This window comes from Aythya marila, assembly GCF_965140915.1.
Source record: "Aythya marila genome assembly, chromosome: 1".
In the NCBI taxonomy this organism is placed as follows: Eukaryota; Metazoa; Chordata; class Aves; order Anseriformes; family Anatidae; genus Aythya; species Aythya marila.
The window spans coordinates 63,885,321-63,900,986 of record NC_139042.1 but is presented as its reverse complement, the minus strand read 5'-3'; the positions used below and the strand labels follow the sequence as shown (position 1 = coordinate 63,900,986).

Below are 15,666 nucleotides of genomic sequence, written 5' to 3'. Positions count from 1 at the left end.
ATGCCGTTGAGAGAGTGTTGCTGTTGTGAGATTACTCGCTGGTCTCACAGTCTGCACCACCTCTCAGGACATAAATAATAACTTTCAAATAGTTTCTCTAAGGAGTTGGGCATTTTTATAGTAGCTGGGAGGTGAAATATCGAATCAAAATTCAATTGTGAAAGGAAGAATGGTTTCTGCTTTGAAAGCTTCCAAAGCGTGAGGCAGACAGGCAATATGCTATGGGAGCACAAAGATTCCTTCATGTATGTTACCTTGCCACTCCCATACCACAGGAATGTGCCTGCTCGCCCCTGGCTAACTTTTTAATTACACGTTTATAAGACAATACATGAAATAATAATAGTAAAAAAAGATAGTACAACTGCGTTTGACCTCTTTCTTTTATTAGCATATTTTATGTTCATATTTTACAATATAATAAGTTATATATACAGCATTAAACAAAATTATTAGAAAGTAAGCTTTGGCAAGATCTACAAGATTTTTTCATTCCTGTACATCTTTTGTGTAACAATAAAAATACTGTATACTAAATAAAATAATGTTAAATAGTCTGTGTTCACATTGGCACCAATGATTTCAAGACCCTAGATTTTTCAAGGCCCAATAAGCATAGAAACACGGATTCCTGTGTCATCTTTTAAGCATACAAATGGTGTGTACTATTAAATGAAACGTGAAGTATAGGAGACAGTCCCTTGACTAACACTGTTGTTACACACTGGCACAAGAGAAATTGAATCTTCCCATTTTCTTTTTTCCTTTTTTTCCCCTTATTTTAGTAGTAACAGACCTAATCTGCAAACTCAAGGTCTTGAAAATCTTGAAGTTTGCAGAGTTGTCAGCAAATCTAGAAATCTTTCTGAAGCCTGTTGATGTCTGTACGAATTTGTCATTGATTTCAAGATAGAAAGAATTAGACCCATAAATTAAACATCAGTTAGCTAGTTAAATATTCAAATAAATGCAGCTTTCTTCTTCCTTTAAAATCAAAATTCTCATCAAATTTGGCATATGCAAATTAATGAAGAATGAGTTATGATACCAAAGAGGTGGTGAAAGAACAGCGAGAAGGATAGGTTTTGTGTTGCAGTACGTACTTCCTCTATGATACAGATCAAGTGCTGAAAAGATCGGCAAATACAGATGTCAAAGTGGGATCCTAAATGTTCAGCACAATTACCATTACTATCATAGATAATATCTAGTTATTAAGTGATGGAATACTGGTTGTTAACTTCAGGGTTATAGTTAATAGTTTTTTATAACATTTTGTTCAGCCAAGCAGCTTGGAATTTAAATAGTATAGCTTTGCAAGTGCCAGTTCTTTTAATTCAGTGGCGACACTTGTTGAAACCTGTCAACGCTCCTTTTAGCTATAAATTAAGCATATACATTTGGTAACAGCTCCTGCCGTGTGGTCTGTACAAGTCTTACAGAAGTTGTAACCAGCAAAATTGAAGTAGCTACTGGGACAAAACTAAGAGAAGATTTTGTTGCACACAAACTCATGATAGTGCCTTACCTTCCAGAGGAGTGAGTTTTCATTTGTGAGTACTACAGTACAGCATTTCAAAAACACGTGTTCCTGTACATTTCAGCTGTCCAAAGAAATCTACTCTATTTGCTCTCAGTGTCAAGCGTTGTCTGTTTGCTGTTGTCTGAAATTCCTCTGCTTGAAACATTATTTGATATATAGATGTCACTACTGGAAAAAATTGTTGTCGTAGTAGTGGACAAGCTGGTTTTTTTGGTAACAGCAAGGAAAAGAAAATCTTGTTGCTCTCCTCTCCACTCCTTAGTGGCTGCCAACTTTAATCCCTTCTTGCTAACCATCTTGCCCTAAGTGAACTTGCAATTTGAATTTACCATTTTTGAAATGTCAGTATGGACCAAGAGTGCATTCACATGCATTATATACAGCGTTTTGAAGCACTTCCATCTGTAAATTATGTTGGGGCTTTTTTCATACAGTATAATTATTTTATCTGGAGATTGTGTATATACGCCTATGCACGTGCTTCTAGATTCAACAAATCCATAGGAAATACAGAAAATGAAACTGGTTACATATTAAATGCATTAGAGCTGATAGAAATGTAGGTGCCTAATGTGTATTAATTGATACTGTAGCAGTGGTGCTGTTGACTGCAACAATTAAATGGTTGAACAAAGCCCTAAGAGATAGGAATATCTTCAGATAGCAATTCAGTGTCTTGAAAGCCAGGTGGGAAGGGTAGTGACAGGGTTATCTGCACATATACTCAAACATAGACTGAAAAATGGATCCTTTTCTGTCCACTTATTGCAAGTAACTGTTTAACTTAATCATTTTGTTTAATGACATGCTTCATACCAAGCTTCTCAGGAGATTTCTGCTCTCATTTTGGTAGACGTGTAACTTCACTTTTTTAGAAGTACAAGAGAAAAGCTTCCCATCAGTATGGGGAGTGATTACACAGAAGAAACGCCACGGGTCTCTTGTCCAAAGTCTTTGGCGTGCTGCTGGCTGGAATCATTGCTCTGGCAGGCGATGTGGGAGCACAGGCACGTCAGGACGTCACTGCTGGTTCAGGAGCAGGCATTGCTTGCGCCCACTCCAGGATATCTGCACACAAGGACTCGACAGCATCCAGCCGCTCGATTTGCACCAGTTTGGTTAGCAGTTCTGGGATGCTGTAGCCCGCTGTGCTGATGCGATCGAAAAGCTGCATGCCGTCTGTCATGCCACCTATTTCGTCTCGCTTCAGTCCAAAGCTCTCGGCGAGGTGGCGCCACGTTTTCACTATGGCTTTCTCTGTGTTGTAGGTTGAGCTGAGCATGCGGCTCGTCTTCTCCAGGCAGTCAAATGGCAGCTCCGTGGGGCTCAGACCTGCAAAGGGAGGTGTTTACGGTCAGATGGCTCTGTGAGCAAGTCTTGGCCATTCAAGGCATTTATTAAAATGCTGTGGTGTGTGCAGATAGCAATAAGCACGGCTAAAATCTTTAAGTGAGAGTCCCTGATAGATATGTCTAGCTTCAAAGTTATTGCCATATCTTACTTGGCAACAGTAGGGTACAATATTCATAGAATAACTGAGGTAAAAAGTAGGATGGAAAAGAAATACTGGATGGGTTTTATGTGTTCCTATGGTACTACCCCTTCCTGCAACGATTTACTTGCTATTAGAAGTATATTGGAAACATATCCCTAGTGAGCAGCTCCATTAAACACACCTCTGCACGTCCAACATAGTGTCTGAGCTTGAGAGACAGCTCTGACCCTTCCCTGAGTCTGTCAGCAGCAGCTGCTGTAACATCGCTGTAATTGAAAGTTGCCCTTGTAGGAATGTGAGGAGTGAGGTGAAGCAATGATGCCAGATGCTCGCAAGCATAAAGGACCCTGCAAATGTTCAATTGTCATTGCTATCACTGAGTCTCTAGAGAGGATTTAACATTCATCTTGTGAGGAAAAAACTATTTTTTCCTGGACTTTTTTTTTTTTTCTGTGTACTACTGGTCACAGAATAGAGGAGAGAATCAGCTACTGTGTGGGTTTTTTTTTTTTTTTTCTGAAAACAGTCTTTTGCTTCTGTAGTTTTCCTGCTTCATACCCCACAGCAGCAATTTGGTGGGAAATGGAGCTCCCTGAACCATAGAAAACTCACAAAGGTATGTGCACATCAAGTGTGTGGGAAAAAAAAAAAAAAAAAAAAAGGTAAATGCAGTCTTGTCCTTTGTTCTGCAGGAAAATTAATTCATGTCCCTTCTGCCGAAACACTACAGCTAGTCAAGTGCTGAAGACACTTAAAACACTGACCTACTTGGAAACTGCACTTGTGAGAAGTGGGACAGCATTTAAAGAAGCAGAGTAGGTCGAGACTTTTGTCTGAAATGCAGTTCTGATCCTCCACAAATCACACTTTCCTCTGGAACTAATTTATACCTGTTATCCACCTCACTAAAGGGACCAATCAAGCAGCTTTCCTCTAGATGAAGAATGTGAGAGTGCTTCTCCACAGCTTCGATGTCCAAGCACAACCCAGCACTACCCTTGCTGCTCTCCAGAGGAAGGAAGACCATGCGCACATCTGGAGGGAAGCTGTGGTGTGCAAACCCAGCCCACACAGCTCTGAAACTGGGGCATCATGATGCTTCCTAGCAGGTGAGTACGAATCTGCTCACAGGGTCTTTTTCCAGATTTGCACTTCCTTTCCATGAAGCTCTCCTTTCCACAGGCACACAGAGGGATTTCTATTTTACAGCAAACTGCTCTGATCCAGTTCTGTGCTGCAACTATAGGTGCAAGTTTTGTGCACTCACCTTCTGCGACGTCGCATACGTTAGCGTACACATCCAGTATCTTTTTCCTTCTACTTTGAATCTGAAAGAGAAGAGCATTATTGCATTATTTTTTTCAGTCACGTGAGTAAACAATTGGCAGAGAGCAGTACAAAACCGCTGGGAGATCCTAATTTCATGGCTCAAGGGGTTCTCACATAACATCCTGAAGGGTCTCTTTTGAAGCCTTATAGAGCAGGACACGGCAATTCAGTGAAAAGTAAACATATTTCTGCTTTTGCTTTCTGCTGCTAGAGATCTTTCTTTCCGTCTTTTTATGTTGTTTTAGATCATTGACTTTTCTGCTCTAAATGTTTTTGTGTTTTATTTCTTTTTCAGACTGAAGCAACTCCTGACAATGAGGACAAATTCAATACCACACATGCAAGCAATTAATGCAGGGATTCCCAGGTAAACCAGGACAGGACTGGCCACGGGGAATTAAATTCAGACTGCTATTGCCTTCTTCCAATAATGTAAGAGGGCTGTAGAGGAGGGGATCTTCTTTTTCTGTCACTTGACATAGAGCTGCTTGCTGCGTTACTGATTAATTATATATTTTCTTCCATGACGTATTGCCTGGGTGAATCCGAAGGATTTTACAGATAGATAAAAAAATCAGCGACACTTTAGACAGGGAAAATCTGAGGTCCAGGGCGCTGCCGTCATTTTTGACCGTCATTTTTGACAAGAAAGAGACTCAGACTGAAAACCCTGACACTTTCCAAGCTGAAAATGGACATTTTGATGTGGTTTCACTTAGCAAATATATTCTCAAGGTTTGGCCTTGGATTCAATGCGGATTGAAAACAAATGTCAAAATGTCATGAGTTCTCAAGGACTGGAATTGTCATCTCCCTGCCAGCTCTCATTAGGACTGAGCTTTCTGAAAAGCTGTCATTTTGGTAGGACTCTAGTATTATCTCCACAAATTCACCGCTTTTCACTGCAAAACAGAATGAAGAAAGCTCTCTCTTGTTTATTTATTTATTTATTCATTTATTTATTTTTGAAAGATTTTCCTCATTTTATTTGGGCTCTAAAGGACAGGGCACATCAATTACTTGGATTAATAGACTTGCAGCTGGAGACAGCAAACTGGCTGCTCCACCCGACGCCTGTCTCACAGCATGCTGTATTGCAGGGAAATGCAATGCAGACACTGGCTGTTCTTCACATATTCTTCATATAATTTACATTAATCATTTGGCTGCTACTGTACACTTGGATTAGCTGTTTCAGAACCTAATAGATTTTATTTTTTTTTCCCCATGGGATTTATTAAAATTCCTCTTAAGATAATGATTAGGTACCTATTTTCATTCTCCCCTCATTTTTAGGGCAAAGAGGGAGGTTAAAGAATTCCAAGCCCAAAAAGAGTTACACAGGGTGATCTTTTTGCCTGAGCCAGAAGACGGAAATTTGTAAAGCTTACTCTGGGAGCAAGCAGGTAAATTTGGGTCTGATGGTCCCCTGTGTTGTAGCTCATTCCATTATGTTTTTCTTGTTTTAACCAGGGAAGAGCAGCCTTGGAAAAGAACTGGCCTTTAACTTTCTCCACCCCTCTCCAGTAGCTGCTTAATACTCTTTCCAGTACTAGAAATGTTATTTAATCTCTAGCCTCAAGCAAATTACTGCTTTTCTAGCTTCTGGCAACTGGCTTAGTTGTAAAATCTCAGGTACGGAGTGGGGGATCTTGATGCAATCTGCACTTTCATCGAAAACTTTGTCTTCAGCCTTATCAATAGGCTTCAGTCCATTAACAGCATGTTAGGACAGTAGGTCTAGGAGAAATAGCTCATGCTTCAGATGTCCTTATGCGCTATCTAAACTACTCAGGAGAAGGTATCTACTATATATTGTCTTTAGAGACGATTATTTTCTTATTAAAAGTTCTAATTTCATGCTTACCCAACTTCTGTTACCCAATTTCAAGCAAGTGTATGCAGAAGTGTGATAAAGTTGGATATATACAGAGACCTCAGACAACTGAATTTTAAAATATGAGCTTTTGAGTAGTAAGTAATTTTCAGCTAGCCATAACTGATTGCAAATAGAAAAACATCTTTCTTGGATTAAGACTTTGATTGTCCGGTCTCAGCTGAAAAACGAGCTATTTTAGAAAGTTTAAGCTGAAGCATCCCAGCAAAGTAAAACATGCAAACATGAAAAGATGTATTTTCAAAACTACTTCTTAAAAAAAAAAACGGATGATATTAATGATGCATTGTTCTCCTAGCTATTGCCAATTTTAATTATTTTTGAAGTTCTAAAACATAACAAATATCTGAGCAGACACTTTATTTTTAAGGAAACATTCATTTTAATATAAACTAAATAGTTGTGTGGGTGAGGGAGTGCCTTAGCAATGCCTTGAAATAGTCTAAGATAAAATGCCTTCAGCGATACAGATTCAGCAGGAAGAAATGAAGGCCTTCTACAGCAAAACAGTGCATTTATGTTGCCCTTCAGAGCACAGGAATGACCTTCAAAACACGTATGTATTTTTGAAATGTAAAAAAAAAAACACGACAACAAGCACAACACTGGATGTTGTTGAAAATTCAATGGCATAGAAATACTAATGAGTTAAGACAGGCAGATGTTGTGCTACAGTATGAATCCAGCAGTGCTGCTACATTATTTTATTTTTCTGCAGTAAACGTAGCTTTGGGGTTAATTATATTAGCATTAGCTATATTGGTGAGTTGCAGTTTGTTTTTTGTTTCTTCAGACTATAAAACATAATTCTCTAAAAAAGCAAAGCTATGACTCTTGTAGCAATCTGCTTTTCAACACTGGGCAGTATATATACATATGCACTTACGCTCTCTTAAATATTGAAAGAATATTATATGCCATTATGCAAATGAGACTGTAATAAAATTATGTGTAGAAACTCTCTTGTAACTTGTAAATTAGACTTGTCTTCATTACAATGCATTTTTGTGGTGATAGTTTGTAAATGGTTTTCTTAAAAAAATCAAACATAACAACAATAAAAACAACACAGAAAACAACTGTCAATTTTTAAATCTCAAAGTAGCCTTACCCCAGTCGATTTATTGTTTGTAGAAGATTTATCTCTGGCCAAATGCACTAAAGATAACAAGCATCTCTCTGGAGTCCCTTGCTTGTCAACTGCAGCTTCTTCATCACTATCCATGCTACGACTTAAAAGTCGTTCATTCTCAGAAGATGCATCGTTTTCACTGTAAAATGAAGGATAAGGTTATCTTAGTGATGCCTCTTGTGGTTTGACTCCAATTATTTCCTTTTTGCTATCCAAGAGTAATGGAATAAAAATGTTTTCAGTTTTAAAAAATGCCTTTCCCCTGAATTCCTGTAAATGTAACCACATCCACCTACAGAAGATATATGTTCAATGCTCACCAAGCTGTACAATTATGCTCATCTTACAAGAATCCCTTCATAGAAGGATTTTCCACTGGGGATGGTCTTAACCTAACTGGAGTTGTGTTATCCAGCCAGGTTTGGCTGCCAGGCAGATCCAAGGAGATGAAAACTATCACACGGTGCCACCCAGATGATGCTATAGAAGAGGGGTTCCCTTAATGGCCTGGAGAAGTTATTTCTGCTCCTCCTGGCTGGAAGTGAGTGGGGAGCTTACCGAGGCATTATGTGGGTAAGTGACACTCAGATCCCCTTAATGGGCCTCACAAAAGAGGAGACAGCCCTGAGAACTGATAAACTGGTCACAGGTACTAATGAACGGCTCAAGGTAATGTTTTAACACATGGTGGCTGTGATCACCTTTTCCAGAAACTCTATTACCTGTGGCTGTCCCATTGACACATTATTCCTTGATCTACTAGACTTGAAATTTTGGTGCAGATTATTTCTACTTTGTTCTACACGGATTCCTCTGTACCAGGATGAGTGGTGACTATGTCCCTTCCCCACTTCAGTCAAAGGTATGGAAGTACGTTTATTTTTTGCTTACCTTTTAGCAGCCTTAGCTGGAGTTGCTGTAAGCTTTTCAAACTCTTCTTTCTCAGAGAATATCACAACATTATCTGCAGATCAACAGAAATTTAAATTGGCAATGAGTATCCAAATTGGTGTTTTGTCTCTGCTTTAGCTACTGCTATCATAGGATAAAGTGGCATTCTGGAAGTACAAAAGCTATTATACACAATCATTTCGTAAATGGAGAAGGAATGGGGGAATTGTAATTAAGAGGAATGCACTAATTGCACTTAAGCTCAATGTTAGAAAAAGGATAGAAAAAGCAAAATTAAAGCAACTTATACCTTGCACTTCTTTCTTCTCTTCTTGTGTATTAGCCTGAGCTTCAACATTTTTTACGGAGTGGCTCTTGCAACAGGCTAGAATGTAAAGATGCAACAGTAATTATTCTTAGAAGCTATCTAAAAATAGCATTTTCTGCTAAAATTTGTTATGCTGAAAATTACCTTGAGCAGAAGGTTTTGTTTTCACAATGTAAAACATGATGATGAGGACAATGGCGATAGCCATTATGAATATAGTAGACATTGCAATTATAAGAGCTGTAGCCAGATGTCCTTGTCCTGAAAGGTCTGCTGGAAAAGCAAAGAAATACTTTGTAAAGAAGCAACTCTTCAGATCAGAGAATAGTTACCAGTTTAGTCTGCTCTACACTTATATTTTGCATACTCATGTATTTGATCTGAGTCCTGGTTACTTGTTAGTCATTGCAAAACCAAGTGCTACTTCTCAAATGCAAACTAATGAATAGGCTTTCAAAACGGTGACATTTGTGCTGCAGGAAATAGTTATCAGTATTCATAAAAAATACCTGATTGCACGACCATCCAAAGATATATGAAATTGTATTATTTGCTAATAATATAGGAAGCTATATGTAAGGAGTAGCAGCCTTCAAAAAAGTGAATTCTCAGAAACAGCATCAAAAAGAAAGAAAAACAAACAAATAAACAAAAAATAAATGGGACAAGAACTAAAAGTACTTGATAACTATAGCTGCCTCAAACGCTTTGCAGTAAGAAGGAGAACACAATGCACATGTGGAATAAGTGTTGTGTTTTTTTTTTCTAACAGACTTAAAACACAGCATGGATGCTGGGTGAATTTAAAATAAGGTATGTGAAAAGGTAGAAGCAGAATTACGGTGAACAGCTATTAGAATTGAAAAGTCATGAGAGGATGCAGAAAATGACAGATATGTTAAAAGGCATGAAAACTAGCTTTTCTGAAAACAATCCTCAAGAACTTGTTTACAGACAAAATCAGGTCTGTATCTCAGTAACTGTGTTCTTCCTCCTTTGTGTTCTGTTCTGATGTTCAAATATTTTAAAAACCTAATAATCATACTGGAGAACGGTTTATGTTGGCTCAATGAGAGACTGACTATATTTGTGTATTAAATTATTTTCACCAGTCTAACCTAGGCTTTGCTGAGGCATAAGGTGGTATCTGTATGGCTGCACATAATGAGCTAATTCATTGCTGGCATTACCCCGCACAGTCCAAGACCATTTTAAGTCCATCCTTCTGAAGCAGGAGTGTTGATTAACCACGGACTAAAAAATTATTCTGAAATGTTTTTAATGGCAATTTTAAAAATCTGGAAAGAGTGGCAATGAAATTCACAATAGATATTATCAGTTCAGTTGCACTTTGTTGATATTATTTTCAAGACCGTGAGCAGCTGCATTAAATTTATGGATGCCTTCTTACCTTTGTGAGCATGCTGGTAAGGTGAAAAAGTACTTGTGCCAGATGTGCTCGGGAAAATGGCCGAAATGCCAGAGGTAGCCCCTGCACCTGCAATATAAACAGAAATGCCATAAACTTCCACAGTCATTTCATCTCTTCACAGCGGTATCTTGGCCCAGGTAAACAGCCTTGCCTTAGCTTGATTGCATTTCCTGTTCATTAGCAAAGAACCCATGAATTCACTGTGGCTTTTTGAAATGTCACTAATCCCAGCGTGCGTGGCTGGCATGTTGAAAATTGTGTTTAAAATACATTTTTGCATAGCATCTAGAGGGAGGGGAAGAAATCAAAGCTCTTGAACTGTTAGGAACTTAGAAGAAACTCATCAAATTAGTGCTTCTGACAGGTATCCTTCACTATAGCAAGACCATCATGAAAATCTGATGTTAAACAAACCTTCACGACCCCATAGGAAAACCTAGGAAAGGTGACAAACAAGAATGTTGAATGCCTGTCTGTTCCATGGAGCTGTACCATAGAAGGAAATACGATTGTTTCTGCAATCTAGCTGGATAACATGTTTCTTACGATTCCTTCTGTCAGTCCAGTCAAATCTATATCCTGGGGGGTGGGGGGAATCTACAAAACCAGTTAAATGAAGAATGTAAAGGACTTCATACCAACAGAGTGAGATTGTCCAGTAGGGCTTTTCCATGTCTAAATTCTACAGCTAAGTTTAAATGTGTTAGTTTATGTTTTTATTAATCTTTCAGGTGGTGTCTTACACCAAATTTTCAAAGCAGTAAACCAAGTCATAAACTAACATCTTTTCACAGTACTAGACAATACTGAATGTTATTGGAAATAACGTTGTTGATCTGAGGGCTGTATTAAAATACAGATGGTGCTGAAATAGAGTTCCAAAAGAGGCGTAAAAACATTGGGGTTGGAAGAAAACCTTCTCTTGAGTCTCGAGTCATTTTTCACATAATTGGTAAGCAGATTGTGCAAACAGCTACCATTGACAGCAACTGAAAACCATCTTCTAGCTGGGAGGGGGGTAAGAAATCTCTCCTGCTTTATATTAGCTGTGCATGGAAAAGGTCCAGTGATGATAATTAAATTCAGCAGACCTAAAGCCAGAAGACTGTCCCAATCACCTGGTGAGATACACAGAGCACATGGCTCAACAAGCTGGTGTGGCAACTAGAGTAGCTGGGAACTCACCAAGCCATTATTTTGACCTAGTAAAGAAATTCAACCCACTAGGTAAAGTTGACAGGAAATTAAGTGGCCTGGAATGGTCTGAGAAATGTTCCGTGGTTAAGAACAAAGAAATAGACATGCTCTTCAAATTAAGACAAATGTTTTCTAAAAAAAAAAAAAAAAAAAAAAAAAAAGTATTACCTAACATAAAACATGGCTGCATGAAGTGAATGAGAAATGTACACTCCTTAAGTGGCCACAAAGTATGAGTTGCAGATGTTTTCAAAAGAGATTTTCTTTAACAATGGTAAAATTTCTTTCAAACTTCATTTCTTGGAAGGAAATGGACTCATTTATTATAATTGCTTTTTTGAAACTGAAGAAGTGTTTTCATGAAATTTTAAACACACTAATTTGTTAATTCAGTATTATGCAAATGTCAGGCAGATTATGCAAATTATGACTTTGGGTTCTTCTCTGTGACAGAGTTGGTTCTAGGAAGAATTACTCACAAGCTCCAGAACCTGCAGTGTAGCAGTGGAGCATCTACGTATCAGTGGGTGAAGAGGTCATCTGTGTATAATGGAGTTAATGAGAGAGAAGTTTTCAGCAATTCTTCATAAAACTGAAATGAATCACCCTTGGTCTCAACCCATCTATTTACTCATCCCAGCTGGACAGTGGAAGAAATCTAGAAAATGGCCAATGCTGTAGCCAGAGACGTGTCTGTTCTTTCATGTCCACGGCTACCAGGCTTTTGCCTCTTCTTGCCACCTCCCCCGGCAAACCTAATTACAGGCAATTGCAATTCTGTGCAATTCTTGCAAGCTGCAACAAGTCAACAATAGCTTTTCTCCCACTGCCTTTCAATTAACACAGGCAAACCGCTCTGCTTTGTCTGCTAGCAGTTTATCTAACAAGCTTGAGCTCGTCTCCCTTATAAGCAAGTTTTATCACACTCCCTTTTCCTTCACTCCAAACATGTATTAATTGTATTTCTGCCTAATCAATCCTTTAGTCACTTGGTATTTTTAGCGTATTAGGTATTGTTAGCAATGTTTTTCATCTGTGAAAGGAAGGAGAGCCAAGGTGGGAAGTCATGCAGCAGCACATAACAGGAGAGGTAATGGGGAAGGTCATCTGGTCCTCATTCAGCATCGTTACCACGCTTCACCCAGTTCTACCCAACATCAAGATACAGCCTCTTTCCCACCCCAGACACAAGCTGGAGCCTCTCCAGTGCACAAGGGTGAGCACCTTCAGCTTTGGAAGAGCCTACGTGCAGAATTTTCCTTCGCTTACATGGGAATGGGACTACATCGTTTGTTCTGTGCTACGTATCAAGATCTGGGTTGATGCTACAATGCGATGGCCTCTTACATACGCCTATGTGGGAGTTAGTCATTATGCATATTTTAAGCCTATTATCAAATTTAATAATTTGGCTTATTCATTATGAGCCAAGATAGTTCTTTAGATGTGGCTTAGAAGCAAGAGCCAATTAATGCACCTGCACTACAGGGGGAACCAAATATGCCAGCTTCTGCAGAATTTCAGTTCATGGCATTTTTGCACAGGCAAAAAGAAGCAAAACTTGTAGTTGCTGCTTTTTCCCGGTCCGGCAGCATACCATGACTCCAATGTCAGTTGTTCCTACACGTATCCAGTTTTGCATCTAGATCACATTATTAATTCTGGTTCCAATACAGATGACACTTACATAATCTACAAAGACTTAGATACAGCTCAGAAAGAGACATCCTAAAGTGCTAGAGTGCAACATATGGAAACAACTCTGTTTTAAGCACAAAAAAAAAAAAAAAAGACTGATGGCTGTAATATAGCTGTGCAACAGAGTGGTTTATATTCCTAGACACCTGTAAGTAATATTGTAGGAATGTGATAAAGACATTAAGAAAGATGGTTATCACTGAAGCTTTGTCAGTTTTTGCATTAGAAACATTTTTATTAAAAAAAAAAAAAAAAATGGCAGTCATTTTTTTTGTTTTGTTTTGTTTTGTTTTTTAATTCAAAAGATAGTTTTAATTTAATTTGCCAGGCAGCTAGCCTTTCGTCCCCATAGTGAAGAAATGCAGGGCAGTAAAATAATATTTTCATTTTAAAGGCCCGTTCTGCTGTGTGTGACAGGACCATTGCAGCTGTTTGTGTATCTCAAGGCAGATTTACAGTAAGAAGTGATGAACGAAACCGCCAGATCTGTGGGAGGAGGAGGGCGCAGGGAGGGGAGGTTTTGCCAACATGCCCTCTCACAAGTGTTTGCGCCTGAATGAAATCTGGTGCAGTAGGAGACCATATGTGTTTCTGACTTACACTGCTGTAGGTGTCAGCTTACTGGTCCCAGCAAAGGAGTGCTGCTCACAGCCAGCAACAGCTTTTTTTGGTGAAGTTTATTTAATACTTAATGACAGATTATAAAAATACACAAAGTGTGTACGCAACAGACTATCAGAGTGATCCCAAAATAAGAAGCGTTTTAAAAACGTCTTTATGCGTGTATGCGTTTGCTTCTTGCTACTGAGAGCAGCTCGCTTTCTCCTGATGAGTCCCTCTCCTCACAGCCACGGTCCATTTATGAATGGCAATCCATACTCGTTACTGCCAGCCGAGCTGTGCCTGCAGCCACTGTGACCATTTTGAAGGAGTGAAGTAAGACAAAGCACACGCTGAAATAAATAACTAGCAGCCTGAAATATGAGTCAAAAAATATATTGTATTTAGTCGAAATTCGATAAAGGTAGAAAGTTTATTCCTGACAAAGTAATCAGAAACTAGATTATAATGGAATCTAGTCATAAATAAAGACCTAAATATTTGGAAAGTGCAGGTCAGAATGTTCAAATTAATGTAAATGTCTATTCAGATACGTACATGAAAGGTTTACTTTCAAACGTAAGCTTACAACACTTCATATTGAAGCCCTATACACTTGGAAAGTCATGGAAGCTGAAGCAGCTGTCAAAATCAAGCTACTTTTTAAGGCTTCTACGTATGAATTTAGCAATCAGACATCAGCCAACTCTAAAAACATTGCAAATCACTAATAACAGAGAATATCCCAGACAGTGGAAGACTGCTTGACTGCTTCTGATTTTACTGGCTGTTATTTTCAGGAGACATACAGAATACTGTAAGGCAGGTCACTCTAATATTTACTGTAGCTGCAGGTACATATTTCAGCAAGTTTAGGTATTTTTTATAGCAGGCAGAATGAGAAGCAAATCATTTCTCTAGTGTGAACCCTCTACAGATTTTGATAGCAAAATTCCTGCAGTCTTAAATTTTAGATCTGGTCATTCTCACTGCAAGTAACCACTGCTGCTCAGACACCTAAAAATAAATACTTTATGCTGTCATGCTCTCTGTAATGTCTTTTAACTGTTTCATTTCTCTCTCCTTTTATTTTGCTGGGAAGTGGTGTGATTATAGGATGTGTGGCCTTAGACTGACAATTTATTTACATCTACTGTAGTTTTGTTTAGGATTCACTGAGAGCTTTAATTGTATGGGTATGTCATAAATACATGCAGCATGAATTAAACTCAGCTCTGGGAATTGTGTTGCCATCTCCTTCTCTGTGTAACACGAAGGGAATAACAGCAGTATAGACCCTGCTGCAATGTCCCTGAGCAGGGACCCTGAGGAGTTTTTCTCTCATATGCCTCTGTACATTGGTAGCCAGTTTGTGCAGGTGGTGAAATGCTGTGGCCCTGCAGGTTTGCAGCAGGCTTGTGAGACAGGACAGAGCAATGCTACAGGCACCTGCAACCTCTCCCGGGGTTTGTGGTCCTCCAAAGTCCTCAGAGTTTTCAAGTGGGCTGCAGTGTGACCAGATTACCTCCTGCGTGATACGTGGGCCCAGGTTTCCCAGCAGTTCACAAGAGCAAACCCTGTGCTTGATCCTCAGATCCCTCCCCTTTAAGGTTTATGGCTGAGGCTGGCCAATTTTGTCCTAATATTAGGTTCCTCTCCTAATATAGGCAAGCCCTGAGGGGATGAGAATAAGGCCATACCACCAGTGAACAATAAAGCATTGCCTTCAACATTTCTCCCATTCCACATGTGAAGAGGAATGGGGTGTTCAGAGATCAAACAACTCAAAAAAAAAAAAAAAAAAAAAAAGTTTGTTAGCTCCAGCTAACAAGCTTATTCATTTGTAAGCATAATTTGAAACAGAAGGAAAATGTCCTGATGTTGATCATATTACAAAAGGACAAAACTGGCAAGGAAAGAAAATTAGCGATATTACAAAGAATGGGGAGTTAAAATAAAAACCTATGGAATAATTATTTTTCACTAATGCAAGTGCTTTTGGCATTAGGCTTCTTTGTGTTAAACATTTCAGTTAAGGAGTCTGATCTCTCAGTCCTGCGCACATGGGTATAGCAGTGACCACTGATTAGAGCTTGTCTGAGATGTCAGCCTGTTAGTAAATTG

The 15,666-nt window shown here is 38.9% G+C and overlaps 1 protein-coding gene across 2 annotated transcripts in view; it reads right to left on the bottom strand.

Moving 5' to 3' along the window:
- Window positions 1-396: 396 nt before the first annotated feature.
- EDAR (ectodysplasin A receptor) overlaps window positions 397-15,666 on the bottom strand; it is a 70,110-nt gene continuing 54,840 nt past the window's right edge. The window contains exons 6-12 of one of the 2 annotated variants that reach the window (XM_082776040.1): window positions 10,027-10,113; window positions 8,760-8,888; window positions 8,598-8,672; window positions 8,288-8,360; window positions 7,376-7,535; window positions 4,306-4,366; window positions 397-2,875 (exon numbers count right to left, since the gene is read on the bottom strand). In XM_082776040.1, coding sequence (XP_082632166.1) covers window positions 2,556-2,875; window positions 4,306-4,366; window positions 7,376-7,535; window positions 8,288-8,360; window positions 8,598-8,672; window positions 8,760-8,888; window positions 10,027-10,113 — 905 coding nt within the window. In that variant the 3' untranslated portion in view covers window positions 397-2,555. The remainder of the gene's footprint in view (window positions 2,876-4,305; window positions 4,367-7,375; window positions 7,536-8,287; window positions 8,361-8,597; window positions 8,673-8,759; window positions 8,889-10,026; window positions 10,114-15,666) is intronic. The other variant, XM_082776041.1, reaches the window with a different exon arrangement.